Source organism: Tauraco erythrolophus, chromosome 12 (assembly GCF_009769465.1).
Source record: "Tauraco erythrolophus isolate bTauEry1 chromosome 12, bTauEry1.pri, whole genome shotgun sequence".
Classification (NCBI taxonomy): domain Eukaryota; kingdom Metazoa; phylum Chordata; class Aves; order Musophagiformes; family Musophagidae; genus Tauraco; species Tauraco erythrolophus.
The window spans coordinates 21,896,466-21,918,315 of record NC_141476.1 but is presented as its reverse complement, the minus strand read 5'-3'; the positions used below and the strand labels follow the sequence as shown (position 1 = coordinate 21,918,315).

Here is a 21,850-nt window from a genome sequence, read left to right as displayed (position 1 = left end):
AATAAAATACGTACTTTAACATTTACATTTATTTGGCCTTCATGAAGCTTGCAGCTCTCTGTCATGGACACATGCTGGTATTTCACTGTTCACATTTTCTCACTTCACACCAAGTTGCTTGGTATGTGCATATATATGCAATATTAAAGATTCTGTTCAATAATTTTGAGGGTTGTGTGATACCTTACATTCACCATGCATATGGAAGTGCCTCACCTGTACGTGCCCGTGAATGCATGTCTAACTTGAATTCTCACAAGGGGCTGTCAGGGAGAGAAAATAGTGCTCATAACCCTGGAAAGAGGGATTTTTCTCATTTCTAGTCCTGGCAGTCCTGAGATAGAAATACAACATTATATCTCATTGAAAAAAGGAATTAAGAGGTTCTAAAACATGTTAACAGGGAATCCTCTTTTCCTCTAAAATGCCTACAAGGGCATAAGAATAGCCTGACTATACAAACGGAAGAGAATCAGACTGAGATAGCTGTCCCATAAAACAGAAAGCGCAAGTAGATTACGTGATACAAATTATTAACTATATGGCACACATTCAGACCACTTCCAGTATTCACTTCACATTCATGAGCAAAGCAGCCATTCCAAACAGACCAAGAGCATTGCTTAGGAATACAATTAATTTGATTTTAAATAGTACTGCTGCTCCCATAGCAGTAGGCTTTTATTAGTAAATATACTACGACCACTCAAACTGTACTATTAGACTTATGTCAACCATTGTAATAAATCATGTCACCAGAATAACAACTATTCTGTTTTAAATGGTAAGTTGAGAAAGTAACTTTGCATAATAGATCATATTTCTTTGTTCTGTGCAAATGCAGCCAAGGACTTATGTATATTTTGAACTCTAACATTAATGTTTGTTATTTCAGAAATCTATTATTATGGAGGTTACTGTGTACTTGCCAGAACCAAAGATGTAAAATACAGGCTGTATTCTGAGTATTTTAGTCCTAGATAAATGTATATGTGAGAAAGGAACATGATGAAATTACCTAGTTAGTTTATTAAGAAAAATCTCATTTAAAATCTATTCATGTCAATGTATGTCTTGGAGAAGACTGCATGCTATGAGTTCTAGAGAACTCCATCATGAATAACAACTACAGACAACTTAAAAAGCAAACAATAATTTAGAAGAGTTACACTTGGACTAGATGATCACTGTGGGTTCTTTCCAACTGAACTATTCTATTCTGTTCTACAAGAATTCATCAGGTTTGTAAACACTGCATTGTAGTTTTCCCCTTCAGGAAATTTAGTTTTAAAAAATAAACCCTCTTTTATCAGATTACAAAGTTGCAGTCTAATCCCCACAAAGTTTTCTTTTACAGATTGTTTTGTGCTTTTAACTTAGGGAACTTCTTTTTCCATTGTTATAGGTGCTGTGCAGGCAAGTAAGTATAAATACCTAACAGCGTATGCTGCTCTACTAAAAGGTTTTTTTTTGGTAGGTTTTATATATAGTGCTGAAAATTGATGTCTAGAGCACTTTTCAGTTGGCCATGGACCCACAGGGAACGAAAAAGCATTTAATTAAAATAACCTAAATTTGGATTCCAGAGTCCCTGCTCAGGAAATGAACCCATGCACTAGATGCGATGGGTTTGGTGGCAGTCCGAGATCTCTACTGGCATTACACTTGAAGCTTCTAAGTTTTTATTTTGTTTTTATGCCTCTTGTAGAGAAGAAGTCAAATATGTTGCCTCAAAATGACATTACTTTGACTTCAGCATTTCTTATATAGGGTTAGAGAATCTCTTGGAGAACATCAGATGCAGTTTGGAGAGGTGCTAATCATCCCCAGGTCCTGCTGATACTTGCGGAGAACTCACTGACAGCAGAAGGAACGAGTAAATCGTGCCTCTGGCAGTTATAGGAAGCGAGGCAATCCACGTAGTTCCACGGAAGGTGCAGTTGCTAGAGGCAATCCGATCATTATGCCTAATTATTTCAAAATGAACAAACCAAACTTAAAAATTGTAAAGAATTCCAGACATTGAATCTTTAGGAGTGTTTTAAGGAGTAGAAAGTGAGTATCTTTCAAGCTGACGTCTCATGAATGTGTTCAGATTTTTCAGCTTACGTTTTCTTCTGTAATAACGTAGTGACACGAGAAGTCAATAACAAGAGCAGCACTAAACAGGGCAGCACCATAACTAAAGTGCAAAATCCAGTTTTCCTCATAGAAGCCAACAAAACCTGTCAGCTAATCCCACCCTCGGAAAAAAAGGCTATTCTGCCAGCAAAATTTTGTCTACTCAGATGCAGTCTATGCAATTCAGTGGGACCACAGCAACAGGCAGAGCTTGGAAATAGTAAATGGGATTTCTTTCTTAAATCCTCTACGAGACCTTTGGGGCCTTCCGCTGCGCTGCGCGGAGCACAGTCTGGTTTTACTGTGCTGCAGGAAGTGGTGGTCTGTCTGCTGGGCAGGAGTTACGGTCAGCTGTTTGTCTCCTGCTGTGGGGTCCCTTCAAGGAACAGGCTCCAACGCACGCCAGGCTCGTTTTTCAGTGCGCAGAGAGCCAGTGTTGAGAGAAAATGGGCACTCTGCGGAGTTTAGCCACAACGTCGTTCTCAACAGGGAGGAATAACACTGTCAAAATTAATGATACGGTCCTGTGAAGCTGTTTAAATACTCAGATAAGCTTTTACGTGTCGGTAAGGATAAGCTTTTATGTGTCCATTTAAACCCCACAGAAGTCCATACGCACAGTCTGTGCGTGGAAATTTCAAAATGCTGATTATTGGAACCTGGGAAAATGTTGCTCTAGACTTCTTCTGTGCCTGTATTTCTTTTCTGAAGCATCCACTATAGCTCCCTGTCAGAGACAGGACAGTGGACACGACGAAACTCTAAGCATACTGTGTTTGTTCCTAAGTTCTTATCTCCTTATATCCATTTAAAGATCAATACATTCTTGTAAGCCTTACAACAAAATTGTTTCGATTTCTGTAACCTGATGATGCAACATCATGAATCATACTCAAATCAGGCTCTGGGTGGCTCAAGTCGAGCCACTGATATAATTTTCATGATATCAGATTCGGCTTCTACATGATGAAGCTCCAACCTGTGGGCTTATCTCTGTTTAAGAAGGTATGGAACTTGATTACCATTTATATTACAGGAGCAACTGAAAATCCCAGTAATAATTGGGGCCTCATTCAACTTTATAAACCACCTCTGCTTCAAGTCACTTCTAAAATTTAAATCAGTCCTTCAGAAAACTGTCTTTGCTATTTTAGAATGCAATAAAAACCAAACCAAGGTGAATATGTCACGTCATTCTGGGGCTCTCTGTAAACATCTGATCACTCAATTTTCATACAAGCTTATATCTGCTTAATGGATAGGACAGTGGACAGACAACCAAGGACATTTGCTATGAATGTGTTCACGAATACTCTAAATGTACAAGTTTAGGGAGTGATTACATCACATTACAGGCATATCTCTGGGTTTAGGCTTGTACAGGGAAATCCTCAGTCCTTCTGCAACTTAGGCTTTTTTTTTTTTTTTACATGGGCAATGTGAAATACAGGAAGACAATACATTTCTTTGAAGTAGTAGCACTAGCAGAATGGAGATAAAAACCTTTTTGATCTCCCAGGTTTTGAGCCAAAAGAATATGACAGCAGGAGAATTCAATTACAATTTCCTAAGCATAGAGGTATCAGTTCTCCCTTGATGTCATCAAGGAAGCCACACTGATGTTAGCATGAGTAAGTCACATAAATCCTGTCCACACCAGTAGCATATATCCCTCAGACTGGGATGTGCTGGCACAACTTCATTATTTCATGTGCAACAGTGTCACTGTGGACTCCCTTCTCTGGTTTTGAAAACTAATACAGTTAGTTGCAGAAGTAACAGATCCCAAAATTTCAACTATGATGGGTACAGCTCTGCTGAGTTACAGATACGTACTGGGACGGTAAGATACAGCGAACAATATTCCAGTTGTCTCCATCTATAAACATGGGGTAGTCACAATCACCAGTGCGACGTGCACAAAGCAGACACAGTAAACAAGCAGCTGCTGTTCTAACAGCCCAGCTATCAGAGCCCTGCAGCTCGGTACCGTTTGCAACGGGAAAGTTGTGATATGCATTCAACTGAATAAAAATAGACTGTCAATGTCAAATTGCACATGGCCAGAAAAAAACTGCTTCCTAGAATCTTGCACAGTCTAGGTTGGAAAATACAGCAATTGAAACATTTCCACAGAATCCAATTGCCTGGACCTGATTAAAAGGCTGAGCACGAGAAACTCTTGAAATAAAAGAAGGCATTGAAGTTCTGCCGTGGGTGAAGATTTTGCTAAGCCCTTTCCTAAACAGTAATGATACACGCTGAAGTAACCTTTGATCCTGCACAGCCTTTCTAAGAACCGAAGTAAACAGTGGTCTTAAGGGATACTGGGAACTCGTATGCATGCCATCGTGTCTCTCCTACACTGCTATGGACCCAAGAGTCTGAATTCCCATTATTCTGATAAGTATATTTAAATAACAATTTTTAAAGCTAGTGCCAGAAATCTCACCGCCAGATACTCTCTGTCATCACCAGTATAGACACCTGAAGGCTGCTTGAGGCAGCTACGCATGACATCGTTGTAAAGTCATCTGAAATAGGTCTGCATGTGATGTATCCTTTCTTTCTGTTACTAATGATGTGTTTGGGTTTTAACTAGAGATCTGGGAACGATCTGGCATTTTAAACAAATGCTTCTCCTAGAAAATGAAATTTATGCACCAGTTGTGGGGGCTTTTTTACCACCTTAGACCCTTCATCAAATCTGGAGCCTGTCACTTCTCAAACAAGCATTAATAGTGGCCCTTACATCTGAAACTACGGTCGTTTCTATTCCCAGTCAGATGGGGACCTGAAAATAAGCAGTATTTACCCAGTTCTGGCCAAGACGAATGCAATTCAATGAGCCTTTGCTAATGCAAACCAGACTTCTGCACGCTCATGGGATGCTGTCATTAATCCTTCGAGGACATAAATGTACAGCTGGCTTAGTTTACTGCCAGCATCTTTTTTTTAATGACCCACCAGATATATGATGTTTAATGTACTCGAGCCTTGTTTCAAGAAATTTACAACCAAAAACACAGGCACACCATGTTAAATCCTCCCTTTAGCTCTTGTTGCCAGCCTAATCACTTTGGTGTATAAAAATACACTCGTAGAGGATTATTAGGGTCTTTCTCAGTTGCTGAGCAACATGATGCACTACAGAGCGGCAAACGGTCATTTAATGAAAGATTGTGGTGAGTCCCTTCAAGTCAGAAGTACAATCAAGACCATTTTAACAACTGTAACTGATGGTTTGGAGGGGGAAGGGCTCTCTGCTGATAGATGTCAGGCTCAACGATACAACAGTGTTGCACTTTGCAGAGACTATATTGATTTTTTCCCCCTATTTAGTTCTTTAACGTATCTATAGAAAACAAACCCAAGAAAAATCTACATTCTCTACAAAGACCTACTACTGTTTTTTCAGTCTATCATCTCAGATACAACAGTATCTTTAGATTCTGTGTGAGATATATAGACAAACTCCAGTCTGTTCAATAGTTTTACCTCAAGCAACAAACAAAAACCGTGGGGCTTTATGGTGGGACGAAGCTGAAAGAAACCCCGAAACACGGCAGCGTATCAGTCCTGGTCTGCTCTCATTTCAGAGGGGCTATTTCAGACCTACGAAGCCTTTTTCACTCACTCTAATGGAAACTTTAAAAAGTATAACATGCCAAGCCTGAAATGTTTCCATGAAATTCTGGTAGGTAGCTAGTATAACTTTAAAAATTATAATAGCAGCATTGCCAGCCAAGTAATATGGATAAAAAATTTTTACTTCAGATGCTTTTGGATGGTGAGGATTTTGAATATTTATTTCATATATCTCTTGAAACATAATGTTGCTAATTACTAAAAACCTAGCAGTAAAACTCAGGAACATACTCTGCTTTCATTTTTTACCTACTTCAGTATTAGAAATGAGTACAGAATATATTATCCCTAACATTCTCAAATACAAACAACAGACTGTGAAGGCCGAATCCATCTTCTTCCTGAAGTTTGGCTTTGGTAAATATAGAAAGTGACAGTAAAATTAGGCTCAAATTTCTTCTTAAGGATTTAAAAACGTAAAGGTTTTCTCCCTCAAAAATTGTCATCCCACATGCTCTGTCCCCATTTTCTAATGGGCTGTCTCCACCTCCCTAAGCCTACATAGGCTAATAAGCTTGCTAATGGACCAGCACTCGACTGGAGTGTTTTCCTTGTGTTAGATTATACTTGCTTTTAAGGGGGAGGGTTACAGACTTCCCCACTCCTTTTCAGCACTCGCAGCAAAAGTTAGAACAGTTTCTCTATGATGCATGGAACTTTATGAGAGTTTGAAGATAGATCAGAAAGGAACTTCAGTGTGAAATTTCTAGAATGTTTTCTTTAACAGGTATTTCTGCATGTCAAATTTTGTCAAATTTCGTCCTAACCTGTCTTCCTTCTAATACATAAATCTCAGGATTTGAAACTGTGTTGTAGAATGTCAAAAAGCCAAGGGAAAAGATTAGGTCTCATACTGGATGCAAGAGGAATGGATCAGCATGAGAAAGTTTGGGATCTCATCCAAGGCTGAGGCAGATGAGAAGTTTTCCAAAATAGTTGCCCAGGGCAATAAAGTGGAAAGAGAAAATATGGTGTAAAAACCTGGTTGCAGAAGTTTAAATATTAGTCACCTACTGTGAACTAAAATGAAAAGCTAAATATATTTTTATAAATACTTGAGGTTTTTAATTCTGCTGTAGCCCTGTGATGTTAAATTTAATCATTGCTTTTACAGTAAGATAATACAACTGGTATCACCTACCGTTTCAAACAACTGCGTTTATTTTAAGTCTTCCTCCTAGTGCTATGTTACAGAGCACTTCTGAGAACTGCTTCCTGTTTTTCATACAGATTTCCCTCTTTTCCTGTGGAAATCTATTGAGGAAACTCTATGAAAACAAAAGGAAGTATCTGTTTCTAAATACCTGTAAGGTGGTCCAAGAGGATGGTCTTTACCCGCTGCGGGGCTCCCGTTGAGGGTTGGGGCTGCACGTGATGCGAGTAGCACTGCATCCCACCCAGGTCACCGTGAGCCCCCAAACGGGCTGCATCCAGCTCAGATGGATGGAGGGGAGTCCTTTGCTAGAATAGCTTAGACTTCTGTTGATTGGGAAAACATGAATCCTGGTTACCCAACCTTCCAATGTGGAATTTCCCTAGTAACAACTTCCATCTGCCCCCTTCTCCTTCACCTCATTTATTAGCTCTCCTACTTCAGAGGAACCGTAGGGCTGCACTATGGTCTGTGATGTCCACGTAGGACCAGCCATTATTCAGGGAGCGAGATACGGTAGCACTGAGCCATGTATGATCAAAGACCTTATCTACATAATGTACCTTTTTTAATAACCTAAATGTTAGTAAGTTTGGTAATACCTAAATACACAGCAGCCAAAACAGAATCACTCTCAGAAGTGCTTTTTGCACCACTTCAATTACCTTTAAGGTAACTCTGATTTGCTTTAGACATCTGAGTTTCTAGACTGTGCAGCTAGAAAATCCAAAACAAAAGTAGAAAATGTACTTGATGTATTTCAACATAACCTAGTGTCTGTTTCTGGTTTCTGACAGCCTGTTAGGCTCCACAGAATCTGGATGAAATTTACTCCGTAAGTACTGCAGTTCTGCCGGATGGCTGAGCATTTCAAAGAGAAACTGAGCCGTAGGCATTGGGAAAGGACGGAAGGTGGTTTTGTTTCAATTTTTCATACCCTTGTTAAATAATCTGTATGCAATTTCCAGGGCAGTAACTACTTGCTCAATCAAGTTTTCTGCTTGTTCAGTTAAAAAAATAGGGAGGGGTGGGGGAGCACCAGGGATGGAATGAGATTTATTATAAGTTGCTCATAAAAGCTACCTGCTCCTTTGTCCTGCAAAAGAAGTCCCATTATCACTTACATTATAATTCTTTTCAAGGGGTCTTGTCAGGATTCCATTGTACCAGTGTCCTAATTAACAGGGAACACACCTCACCCTGGGTGGCTCTGAAGGGTCTATGTACATGAAATTTTTTAACATTATCCCAGCCATACTACATCAGTGCCAGATAAATTACACCACCACTAGGTTTTACTCTTCCTAATAGACACCGTTACTGACCTTGGTTTTATCCCAGGTATACCTACTAATTTCAAACAGGTTAGGTCATGATTCCCTTACACTGACACAAATACATTTATGGCAAGTTACATCATTTGCATCCCATGCCAATGGTCCTGGGGTCTAAAATCACAGCCACGTTTTATAAAAATACAGGCATGTGAAGAGTGGCCTGCACAGAGCAATAACATCTCAAGAAATGAGAAACCATCGAGATCTCGCCAATAATCCAATAGTATCAAGCAACCTGCCCACTGCCAGGGACTCAGCTAATGCTAATATGACCATGATTACATTTTTAGTCTCTGTCTTTGCTGGCCTGCTGTGTGCCAAGTTACACTTCTTCAATGTATTCTGATGTATGCTTATTCCCATGGTCTAGTTCCTTAACTGTTTTAACTTATAGTACCTTGAAATACAACATTTTGTTTACTGGAAGTCAGCCATAAAACCTGGAGTTTTTATATATACTCATACATTAACCTATGTCCTACATTTATGGCACCTAGTTTTTCAGAAAGAGAGTGAAACAAGTTGGTCATACTTTTTTTTTTTTCCTCCAGTAAACATTTGTATTAATTTATGCTGACTTTCTACAAATCTTCAGTGATATTGCATATGGCCATCCCACAAATTCCAGGTGATTCTAACTGACACAAAAGGGTGTTTTTCCCAGGGGACTACTAAAGATTGCCTAAGCCCTGTATGAAACTCAATTTTATGTTATTGAAAATCATGGAAATGAATGCAGAATCCTACTATAGAAACTGAAAAATGGCTTATAAAGCAAAAGCTTGAGGAAAGCTGTTAAACGAACTTGTATAAAAAACATAATCTGAGCTTGGATCAAGTCAATTACTTGAAAATGGTAATACTGAAATTTTTACTTAGTAGAAAGTTTAGGGAAGCGTGTAACTTTATTTCTGTAAGGATTGCAACTGATACAATGAAACTAAAATGCAATGCAAATGCAATGCAATATTTATTTGCAATAAAATGCAATGCAAACTAGGCAATCTTTTCCTATCTCTATGAACTGGGAAATAACATATGAACATTTGGAAAGGAAAGTAATTAATTTGAGATTACTGTAAAGGCAGTGTTGTTTTTCACAAGTCACCTACCAGAACAATAAAGGCCTCAAGAAAGCAAAGGACAGGCTGCTTTCAGGAAACTTGAAACTATTTCAAAAAAGCATCAGAATAGCAGGCACAGAGCTTAAATACGAAGGAGCTTGCAGAATTATACAGCATCTAATAGAGAAACCGCAACCTCTGAAGATCTAAGGATGTTTTTACAAACATCAGTGAAACAGAAAACACAACAGTATGAGGTCATTGTTATTCTGATTTCCTGATACAGGATCTGAGGAAGATGGAAGTTGTGACTTCCCCACGTTCGCAGCAGATGGTCGCTGGCACTGACACTTCAGGCTCAGGTCTCCCAGTAACTGCGCGTTCCCGTCGCGCTCTGGGCCCCGCAGTAGCTGCAGGACAGCTCTCCTGCGCGGAGCACTTGGGAACTTGCAGGGACCAAACACCTAGACAGGCTTCTGTGCCATTTGTCCTGGAAGAGCTTAGGAAATACCTGACTTAGATGTGAAATCAATGGTTGCAGCCCCTCCGTTAATGTCATATTTTCCCAAGTGCTTAGTAAGAGCTGGTCAGCAGTAACACGCAGCCAGCTAAGGCACGGTGTTGCTGTTAAGTGAGCCATCTTCCTTTCCTGTCACTTCAAATCCATGATGCTCTAAACCTATGAAATTCTGAGATAAGTCCTAAAGGAATTTACGTGCCAGTAAGTAGGCACTTCCAGAGTTTATACCACGTTCGGCAAGATCTGCAGTTTTGCATCCATCAAACAGAGAACTGAGAAACAGTGTTTTGTCAGACATTTTAAGCTCTAAGAGTTGAATCCAGTAGCATCTCCACCCTGCTGATAACTACTCCCTGACTCTGCTTAGGAAGAACACTTTTCTTTATCTGGGACATTAAAGGGATCACTGGACGTTTGATCTTTACTGACATACACCCTAGCACACAGGAGATAATGGAGGGATTCCTTGGGATTAAATAGCACACGTCTACGTGAGGGAACACACGAGGGGGTTGGTTTGTAGTACAAACAATGGCAGAAGGAAGTTTTCTACAGGACCACAGCTCTGCTGCTCTTTATCTGGTTTATATGCCTTGATATGAGTGTCTTGGTTATAGCTATCAGTGGTTTAGAATTTCATGGTATTTTAGTTATTAGTGTTTGGCTGTAGGCTTTCAAGCATTTTGCTGTAAAATACAAGTCAAGATACGAGGAGAGAGAGAGAGAATGCTAAAAATAAAAGTTTGGAGATGAGGAAGGACAAATAGACTTAGGAGAATACATACACACAACTCATGCATATGTAGTTGGGGATCAGTGAGGAGATTTTTTGTTTTCACATGCCTCTGTTGCTGTTTCTTATGGACTGGGCTAAAAGGAGATCTCAAAAAATATCCAATAGGACTGTCCACCTGACTAGAAGCAAAGAGGGCTGGAAATCTTGAGTGAGAATTTGTTCTTGCATGTGCTTCAGCCTCATTTCAGAGCCATATTTCCTCATAAGCTGGAAAAGTAAATTTTTTGCACTACTTGTCTGAAGCAGACTTGTAATTTGTATTCCCAACACAGTGTCTTCAACAAACTCCAGGCAGAAAGATTTATATCCTGCCCTAGAGTGGGGGTAGAGGGTGTTGACCTGAGGAAGGGCACCCACAAGATGTAAAGTCTGTCATGGAAGGCAGCCTAGCTCAGACCCCAGCACTGATGGGCAGTCAGCAGGCTGGATCCAAGCCATCCACAACCAGCAATACCATCTGTTGTAGCTGGGAAAGAGCTGTTGTGGAAAACAGCTGGAATGGCTGTTGTGGCATGGTGTGAGGACCAACAGCAGAAGTCATCTGAACTCACCTGCACACAGCCAGGTACTCTGAATTACTGCCACACCCACATGTTCCACCAAGGGGTATTTGGCTCTCGGGGCTGAAAAGGTTTGGCCATATTGGTGTACCAGGGAGAACCTGGTGTTTAACCAACAGTTTGGCAGTGGGTCAGTACGACACTGAATAAAGCCCTTCTGGTCCTTCAGCTATCCCTCAGTATCATCTAAGACAGACTGCTGTGCTGCTCAGCATTATCGTGAGAACTGGCACCGCTCCCAAGTCCGCTTATACTCTGTTGAGTCTTGTGGGCTTTTGGAATAATTCTGACATTGCCAGCTTAACATAAACTTCACTTATACTGAATTAAAATAATTGCTCCAATATGGGAGGAAGGGAAACTCAAGAGCAGAGCTGTGTAACAGATAAGAAAAGGGAGTAATGGATCTATGACCTCCATTTCCATGACTAGGAGGAAAACTGAATCCCAGTGTTAAACTCAGACTTCCAAGAAGTTTTGTGCAAGCTTTAGCAAATAGCTTTTGTGCTAATAGTTCGATCAAGAACAAGTGATACTTACATTTTTCTAGCTTTATTTAAGTCTCTGCTGTGTGCATCCAAATTTAGACTTCCAGTGCAAATATCTGACTTTCTAGCTAGCAGGGTGTGGCAATAGAGTTCTTTATTCCAGTGGAACAACATCTGGAAATCATTTCCTTCATTTTGTCACAAAAGAATTCATTAAGGGGCAGGAATATCTGAATGACATAATTCCAAAGTGATGTATGTTTCTCCTGGATAGTGCAGTGACTATTAACCATAAAATACCCCACACAGAGCAAAAAGTCTGATTCATCAAGGACTTGATGAATTCATCAGACACTCAAGAACTACTGTCATGGAATATAATCCCTTGCTAGGTACAGGATTTATAAAAGCACTATAATTACCTCATCTGTTTAGCCTAATTATCAAATGTTATCTTCAGTGGCACAGCCCAAATGACTAACAGTTTATTAATAATGGTAAACTAACGTTTCAAGGCCAAAAAAGGTTAAGGAAAACACCAAACAGTGAGACTCGGAGTTCCTGAGCAGCATTTCAGAGCTGAAAGGAATGTATTCTGTAAGTCACAGAATGAGACCTGCCCATGCAGTTTTAATTCCGCTTCCTGATGCCTTTATTTGTAATAAATTTGTGTGTGTATGAGTGTGTGTATCCATGCATGAGAGCACCTATTTTGTACTTACGTGGGTTTTGCTTAATGCACTGATATTTATCTTAACTGTGAAATGTGGCCTTAACTGTTACGCTGAAAATGAATTATTGGATTTTTACTATACTCTTCGTCACAATATAACATACCAGACTGGAAAGATGATCATCAACATTTTCTGCTAATTTTAGGTGCCTGCTCTGAATGATCTAAATGTTCACAGTACCTACTATTTCAGAGCAAACCACAGAAATCATAACTTCCGTGATCCCATGCTTCAGCTGCAGTTCTCATGCCCCATAGGCTCAAATTCCATGAAAAAAAAAATCAGGACCCAATTATAATCTGTACACATGTAAGAGGGTAATTATGCGTAGAAAGCCTAACTACAGTGATTTGCCTAGCAGTATGCAGAGTCCCTGGCAGAGACAGGAGTAGAATCTAATTCTTCAAAGGAGCATTTAGTTGCTTTAACAAGGACACTATCCATTCTGTTCCTCTGTCTCACCTGACTTGCTGCTCGTAGCTTCTACAGTAGATGAGAAAGGAACCTCCTGGCAGAAGTTTCCTTCTCTCTGAAGTTGTCCATCCAAAGAAATCATTCATCCCCCGCCTTGAACGAGGCAAAGGTCACATAGGAAAAACAGACTGCGATTTTACAAATAATAACTATATTGTAATGCATGTGCTTCAGAGGTTAAGGCAACCTCCTGACATCTGGTAAGTTGAGAACCTTAAAAAAATCAAATACACATAAAACACAAGAATTCGTATCATGTAGCATCGTCCTGACGTGTGTTTCCCACCAACGGGGTCAGATTCTCTACATTCTCTGCATAGATTTCTGCTTGGAGTTAACTGAGTAACAGGCGGCACAGTAAATTATCATCCTCCATGTGGACCTGTGGTGGGGGAGGGAGGAGAAACTAATTTGTGGATGGTTTTCCCAAACAGACACTGATAGGAGAGCAATGGCAAGACTTCAAGAACTTGGATAGCATCCCAAATTTTAATCACGGAGTGTGTTTGGCCCTTAAGCACCTTTTTCTGCATATTTCATCTTCTGTCCCTTTATCTCTACTCCAATCCTGTCTTGTTTCTCCATGTTCAACTCTGCAGTTGCTGCGATTCTCATTTTCACTTTAACCACTGCACCTACTCAGGGTGTAATTCACTCACACGTTTCCATCAGCAGCAAAACCCGATGGAAAGATCTCTCCACCACTGGCTTCTGTCACAGACCTGCATTTTGCCATCCCCTGAAAGACACAACTCTTCGGGCTATGCATTGATCCAAATGTTAAACTTCTCTCCAAAAATGAGAGGGAGGAGATATTTTAAACACACTTCATTTCATAAATCCAATTCATAGCAGCACAGGCACTTGCACAACTCAGACCATATAGGATCGGGTACAAGAAGATGCAGAATTTGGGACTACTCCTTCAGGCCTGAAAAGCTCCTCTGGTCTTTCCTCTATGTCAAAGCCACCACTCCCTGTGCTAGTGTTCTTGCCAGAGTGCGAAAGAGAAAAATCTTCCTGCCCCCATCCTTGGCTGGTATAGCACCAGCTTGCCTAGCCTAAACAGAGTTTCACAATTGTTGGCAAAATTTTATATATTTCTTCAAGGCCATGGGCTGGAGCACATTCAAGACTTCAAAGCTCTTAAAAACAGTCAGTGCTCCAGACCAAGGAGATACAAGGTCTTTTAGAAATGCATTTACATCTGTTATTCTTGCTTTCCTGAAGCCTAAAAGATCAGGCTAAGAAATATTTGGATTGTGAGAAATTCAACCCAAATGGCATGGGAAAGCAATATGCAACTGAAGATCTTCACATCTAAATCTTTGAGAATCAAAAATGTCAAGAACACCAATGTTCCACCTAGGAAATACATTTTTCTAATCTGATCTCAGACTTTAAGAAGCAGAGTAACAAGAAAGCAGTTGACAAACGAACAATAAAGACCTATGCTAAGAGTAGCTGATTTCTGATAAACAATTTCCCCCCAACAGTCTGAGTTTACAGAAGTTGCTCTTTGGAATGGGACAGCATAGATAATATAAGGCACATTTCTATTCTGTAATTTCTGTGTGTCTGCCCAAAGGTTTGTGTTGTCTCAAAAAGGCTTGAAATGATCACAGGAAGAGTGCTGCATGACAGCAAGGCATAACTCTGCTACTGTGACAGTAGCATTGCAAGATTTGCCTCTTTATATCCAATGTGCAGAAAGATGGAAAGATTCTGCAAGAAAACACATTGCCATCAGCAAAATTATTTTTTCCTAGAGCATGGCGATTTTGGCAAGAAGATTAAAATCATCAGCAAATAACAGGAAACCTCCCAGAACTCTAATCAGTATTATAGAGGCTCTTTAATGACAAACTTCTCCTTATTTCGGTATAAATCCAGGATATTTAGTCATCTTTATTATAGCTATTAAAAAAACCCCATACTTTTAAAAATGTGTGTTTAATGCTTTACAGATCAAGCAGTTTAAAACCTGGAGATGAAGCAATTTAAAATCTGAATTGATTATAGAAAGTTCATTCATACAATTTCTGTTGGAGAAGGTTCACAGATTACACCAAAGATAGATGTACTCAGAAAACCTACACAGACACTTAGCTCCAGTGTGGAAATATATTCAATCTGAACCTTCAATGAAAAGTCATAAATAAATCAAAAATACGCACACCTTCTAAACTCTGTGATTCCCTGTAGGGGATAAGCCAAAACTGAAACCATTCTGAGTTCCCTGAACTCTGACAGTTCGGGTAAAACAGTACAAAAATAAAAATCACACTTCATTTTGATCAACAAACCCACAAGTCATACACTTTTAAAATAAATTCTAGCTTAGTGTGTATAACTGAACTTAGGGCAATGTACATATTCACACAGCTGTTCGATCTGCTCCAAGTTTGTCTCTAAAAGAGACTAGTTATACAAACACGAAGCTAAATAATTCCTCAGAGTTATTTTATCCTGGGTCAGGAATTATTTAAGTTAAAGATTTGTTTAGTGCTAGAAGCAGGTGGGTTTTGCTGCAGTTAGAAGTTTCCATAACAATAACTGGAGAGCCAATTAAAAGCCAATTAGTCATGGACATTACGTTAAGGTCCAGTACTTTGCAAACTCTCCCCTCTTCAGTTTTCCTTCTCTGGAGCTGCCCATTATCCTCAGCACAAAGACTTTGAAATGAATGTGGGCTGTTTGCCCGTCTCCATGGAAGCCCCGACACACCACACCGTACACAAACACTTCCCAGGCATCTTCAGCGCTACTTTCCCCTCTGATCCTTGGCCTAAACAAATGTGCTGTTTATTCACTCTTCTCAATTTATGACGACTCCTTGGATGCTGTATGAATACTAATGAGAAAAGAATTCAACCTATGTTTAAGAATGAGTGAAGATTCCTCCTTTTCGCATTCACCATGACAGCAAAAGCATACCGGTTAGCCTCTTTCATTATACTCTTCTTTACATCCAGAAACCTCTGCCACTTGAAAATTAAGACTGCAGATTTGGCATTAAAGAAGATAAAAAGCTCCCAGATAGGAAAAAAATGACATAGTGGTTAAATCACAGAATGGGAAATCAGGAGATCACGGTGTTTCATTGTTCTCCTACCAAAGAGCACCACCATGGCTCCGTTCGTGCCCCTATCACCTCACTCGAGAACGATGATGAAATGCTACGTGCTTCAAGAATGAACTAAGGAGCATGAAGCAACCCTGAGAAATTAAACCTTCTGTACTGTTGGGCTGCATCTGCTTTAAAGTACAAAAAACAGAAAATCTGGTCAGAAATTTGAAATATCCTCTAAAGTGACTGTAGATCCTACATCGATGACAAAATTAAATGAAGGAAACGATCCCTTTCTTCCAACAGACAGCAAAGATTCATTAGTATCCCTAATGTTACACCAGTAGTTCTGTGCAACATTTCTGATGAGAAATTTCTGCCTCCTGATCTTTGGCACCAAACTGGGCAGGTTATTGCCTTAAACTGGTTTTGGATGACATGAATGAAAACCAACCGTATTTATACATCCCTCCCTTGGAACTCTACTGCACAGAATATTTCCCCTCCCTTTACCTCTGCCTCTAGGCTGCTGGTCCTGTCTTTTCCTGTCACCTTCCCGGGTCACTACTGCAGATAAACCAGTGCCCAGCATCACCTTATACTGGACTCCTGGCAAGACATAACAAAACCAGAAATTTGTCATTTGGGTATTTCCAATGGATCCTTGACATTATATATTAGGTGATCAAATATAAAATCTCTTAGGTTTTTATAAATTTCCATATCTAGTCATGCTGCTGCTTGCTTTTTTTTTTTTTTCTTCATTTTTATCTGGCACAGACAAGCTCTGAAATTCCAGCTTGTCTGGCCATGGGATCCTTCATGCTCATTTAAAATCTGCCCCTTTCCTAAACACCTTGAAATAATTTCCATGCGTGGTTCTAGGAAGCAAGGCTGTATCTTAATCTGTGCTGCCTTTTTATTTAGGGTGTAAGGTACACTGACGTTGCTGTATTTCTCCTGTTGGGGAAACTAAGGCACAATGTGATTCGATGCAAACGATAGAGCCTGTGCCAGAACCAAGATTTACATTCTAGACCACCTGAATCTGAAAACCCATGCTGAAAACTTAACATTCCTTTCTAGTTTCCCAGATGAGCACCTCCAGAGAAGGCAGACCTGGCTGTCTTTAATCATAGAATGGTTAGGGTTGGAAGGGACCTCAAATCCATATACTGGGCAGAAAGACCTAACAAAACATGCCATCTGCATGGCTCCCTTAATTTCTCCACATTAGGAGAGAGCTCACGAAGTCCTCTCAAGAAAATCACTATAGAAAAATCAGAGTTTGTACTTTGTGTTTCATTAACTAATTATAAGTTCCCTTACAAGAACTCCAGAAAAGTGAAAGCTATTGTTTATGTCTATCTTCAATCTCATCTAAGTGAAGGGAGTCTGCTATTCTAAATAGGGAAGGGATTGTATGGGAAGGATTGTTTTTCTCCAAACTTCTTGATGTCCCTTGGACTGCAAGCTAAACTGAAGCCAGGCTGCCAGATGCGAGAAGGTAATGCCAATAGCAGGTCTCCCATTAAACATCACAGCATTTACCCACTTCTGCTAGAAAAGATTCTCATAATACTTGAATATTCTCAATGCTTTATGGGTTAAAATCTTAACCAACTTTAAGGCTATGAGTGTTCACTGTCAACATCTCTGTATTACATGAACTCACTCTAGAAACCTCCAAAATCCAAACAGATCTAAATCATATTGCAGCTCAAAACTGAACTATCTGCACAATACCAGCTACAGTCCTCAGGGGACTGTAAAGGATTCTTATTGAGTACCAGACCTCAAAATATTTTTGTCTTAAAATGAAGGAAATTAGCATATTTCAGAAAAACAAAACGTAACATTCTTGTGAAAGGAAATACTACCATATTCCACAGTAATCGTCCAGAACACTGAAGCTCTGTGATGCTTCCAGGAGCCCCCATTTTGAATGCCCAAGCTTGGTAGTGCTTGTTCTTTGTGCACTCTTTCGTAATTATTTTTTCCAGAACTAATGAAGCTAAATGACTAGCCAGGCTCCACTCTGGAGTCTGCTATTTCCCCTGACTTTACAGGAAATCCGATTGTTTCTAAGCTAAATAATATCATAAATTGTAAATTCAGCAGGACCAATTTGCTAAAGTTATAACTCTCACTTTTTGTTGATGAATATTTAATGCGTTAAGTGTAAGGAATATTCCATATTGACCAGACCAAAACTAATCTTAGGAAGAACTGGGAGGGAACTTAATTTAGTATAAAACTCCTGAATTTGGTTTGCTTTCTTCTGCATAGAGACTCTTTGTGAACTACACGATAGCTCCTACTGGGAAAGGCAAAAACACCTTATTATATGGTCTAAATAGGAAGATATCCTGATGTAACCACTGAAAGTAAACTGTTTTCTAAATAGTACAAAAGGCAGCAATGGCAATGTACTCTATAGGAAATGCATAATATTACATTACACACGTACACAGGCTTGTAATGGACTGGACTTGGTGTTGGTTTAGCTCCATACCTGAGAGGTGGCTTATTCGTACCTCAGAGAACATTTGATATAAACCTTACATGTGTGCACTGATATGCCAGTTTTCCATTTATCCAATATAACTATGAATTTCTTACTGTATTACCAGAGTCTAATTTCTTAAATTTTTCATAGGTCTGATTTCAGTAACATTTTGCAGAATTAAGTTACATACTATGTATATTATGGGAAAAAACAAGACTCCTAAAGTAAATTCAGTATTATGTGTTGCCTTTCAATTTCATGGACTCTATTTGCTATTTTGCATGTAAATATCAGTGCCTGAATTAATTTCCTTTGTCAATTGTATTGCACACTTCCATTGTGTTTTCTCTAAAAGAGCGATACTTTCTTTCAGTAATCCCTATGAAATGGCAGGTAGGAGACCCAGACTGAACCAAACCAAATGTATTCCAGTAAAAAGAGAGTTGTAGCTCCAGTGGACTCAACATGCCTCATTTCACATTCCATTCCCGTTCTTTCCAAAACATAACGTCTTATTAGATTGTTAGAAGCTAAATCTATGTTATCAGATTTGTTAGATTTTGCTTCATGTACAGTAAAAGTTTCCATTTTACCACCAAGAGTAACTTATACCGTCGAACATGCCTGGGTCTTTTCTTGATTTAATAAGAACATTTTCAACTACATGTAAATATATTCTGGATTTTTCCTCTAACATGTGCTACCCTGGATTTCTTCGAGGGTACTCCCCCAAGACTGTCCACTTAGGTAACTAAGTTCCTCAGTCTGAGCAATCTTTGTCCTCTATTGAATTAAATTACTTTTTCAAAATATATTTTGTTGGCAAGTTTAAGGACTCATATTCATCAGTTACATTATTTGGTCTGTTTTGATCTGTTTCCTTTAAAACACATAGACGTAGTATCCTCTACATTCCACTCAAAACCACACAATTTCAAATGAGACTGTCAGCAGTTCAGAAGCCCATTACCAAGATGCTTACCTATAACTTTTTTCAGATTTGTCACACTGTTTATGTATCATAGTGAAACACTGGCACAGGTTGCCCAGAGAAGCTGTGGCTGCCCCATCCCTGGAAGTGTTCAAGGCCAGGTTGGATGAGGCTTTGGGCAGCCTGGTGTAGTGGAGGGTGTCCCTGCCCATGGCAGGAGGGTTGGAACTGGATGATCTTTGAGGACCCTTTCAACCCAAACTATTCTGTGATTCTATTGGATCATTCTTTTTGTCTTTTGAGACTCTGACACTGCTTCATCTCCAGTTCTCAGCAGACTCAGATCAAAACTGCCTGACATTTCTGAGTACCAGACCAAGTGACCAGATGCAAGGCTTGCTGCTACCCTAGCTGTGGTGTTATGGTGCCCACGGTAAAAATGAAGCCTGCATGGCTACATCACTGTCAGAGGAGAAGGGAGAGTTTAGGCCAGAGTAGCCTGTTCCCATATATAGTTTCTAGATTCTTTGACCTGAACTCAAAGCTATAAGTAACATTTAGTTCTTATTACTTAAATAACAGCTGAAATACACCTTCCTTTGACTCTCAGTGAAGCAACTGAACACAGCCCTCGGGGGTTCAATTTTACAGGCTCTGAAGATACCCCTGTTCTACTGCAGCAACTCTGAACAATTGCATTCAACCAAAGCCACTCATGTACAACACTGCGCATTCGTCTTGCTTTTTCAGATTTCCTACAAGTCCCCTTTATTTTGTCCTTCTTTTCCAGGTCAGAAATGGTGAAATTCCAGCTTCCCCCCAGAAGCAGCCCAGAGCAGAAGGAGAGAGCAGCCTTACCAAATGGAAGATACTGCCTGCCTGTTGTGCAGCAAGATCGACGGTCCCCCACTGGCGGAGCTGGGATTTCTGAGAACGGTATCAAACCCAGTACCCAACCAGTTTATTTCCTCACTGATTTATAAGATCCTCAACAGAAAAACTAATATAGATATTAAACCACCAAAGCCACACACAAATCCTAATGAATATTGAAATCCTAGACCTAAATAAAAGGTAATATCCCAGCTTTCTACTTCCCACTCTCCACATAATTTTATGTTTAGTAAAGAACTGAACAAGTCACTTAAAGCTATGATTCAAAGGTGCGTTTTCCATATTATTCACCTCACCAAAAACTTTTTCCTGGCTTAAAAGTACAAAGTTTCCATTCCTTTGTAAATAAAACTCAGAACTTCAGCTAAAATCATTTCCAAGGAAGCCATATGCCGTTAATATTCTGTACAGTCACACTTTTTGGAAACATCCTGGCTGCTTGGGTAACTCTGAAAAGGTCCAACCTGTTTAGCACATGTAGCACTAATGACTGCCACAACATCACACACTTGTGATTTCTCGTGTGACCGCATGAAGCATTCTTTCAGAGTTTTCTAAAATCCCTGGGTTTGCAAGGCTGGCTCTCCTTGTGAGTAACCTCAGCTGGGCTTTTGTAGGGCAGGCAGCTACAAGGGCTCTCAAAGAGAGAATTTGGGTGGGTCATCATTTTAGCTGCTGTAATGATGAGACACATTTATGATAGGTTTGCATGCCAAGGAGACAGCAAATGCAAAGTGTGGTAAGTTGGACCTACCTTCACCAATTATTTTTTGTGGGTGTTTTTTTTTGTTGTTTTTTAAAGATTAATTAGGCAGAAAGGAAAAATAACTCAGAAAGTTGAACAAATTAAAAAATTGTAAAATTGTGTGAATATCTGGAATAAACCCCGATATACTAGATGAATAAATCTAGATGCAGAATTATTTATAATTTTTATATCTACTTTAATAAATATTAATTTTTTTTAGAGCAGAAGAGTACTTGCATCAATGGCATTCAGTAAGTTATTCTACATTAGCTGGTTTATAAATTAATGCCTTATTATCACGATAATAAAGCGCTCTATGATTCTACTGACAGAATACTTTTTAAAATATCAGCTTAGTAGAAGAGTTCTAATAAAATACTAGCTTTATGTTAAGAGAGGTACATAAGAAGCTTTGTTTTTCCTCTCTGGTTTCCAGTCCTGCTAATCATAACCTACAAGGGGGATGTAAAAGTTTCTTTTGCATATGCATTCAATCAGAGCAGAGGACATTCCCATGGGGAGGAGGGAAAGAAAAAAGAAAACCAGCATTACAAACGTCTCAGATACCTTAGCATGGACGTTGCTTGAGGTTTGTAAATAAAAACTCAGAACTTCATGCCTTTTCCTCCATTTTAAAAAACCTAATCCGAGCGTCTGCTATGCCAGAGCCTGCGATTAATTTACTGGATTAAACATACCAGTCTGAAGCTCTTCAAGGAATCCAGAGTGTTGGGCGATCGGTTCTCACAGCGGCCACAACAGTTGTAAACTCTGATCGTTATCACTTGGAACTCCTACAGCAA

The 21,850-nt window shown here is 39.6% G+C and overlaps 1 protein-coding gene across 2 annotated transcripts in view; it reads left to right on the top strand.

Annotated features, from left to right (window-relative positions):
• EFCC1 (EF-hand and coiled-coil domain containing 1) overlaps nt 1-21,850 on the top strand; it is a 53,432-nt gene that overhangs the window by 18,710 nt on the left and 12,872 nt on the right. The window contains exon 3 of one of the 2 annotated variants that reach the window (XM_086619165.1): nt 20,196-20,341. In XM_086619165.1, coding sequence (XP_086475291.1) covers nt 20,196-20,341 — 146 coding nt within the window. The remainder of the gene's footprint in view (nt 1-20,195; nt 20,342-21,850) is intronic. The other variant, XM_086619164.1, reaches the window with a different exon arrangement.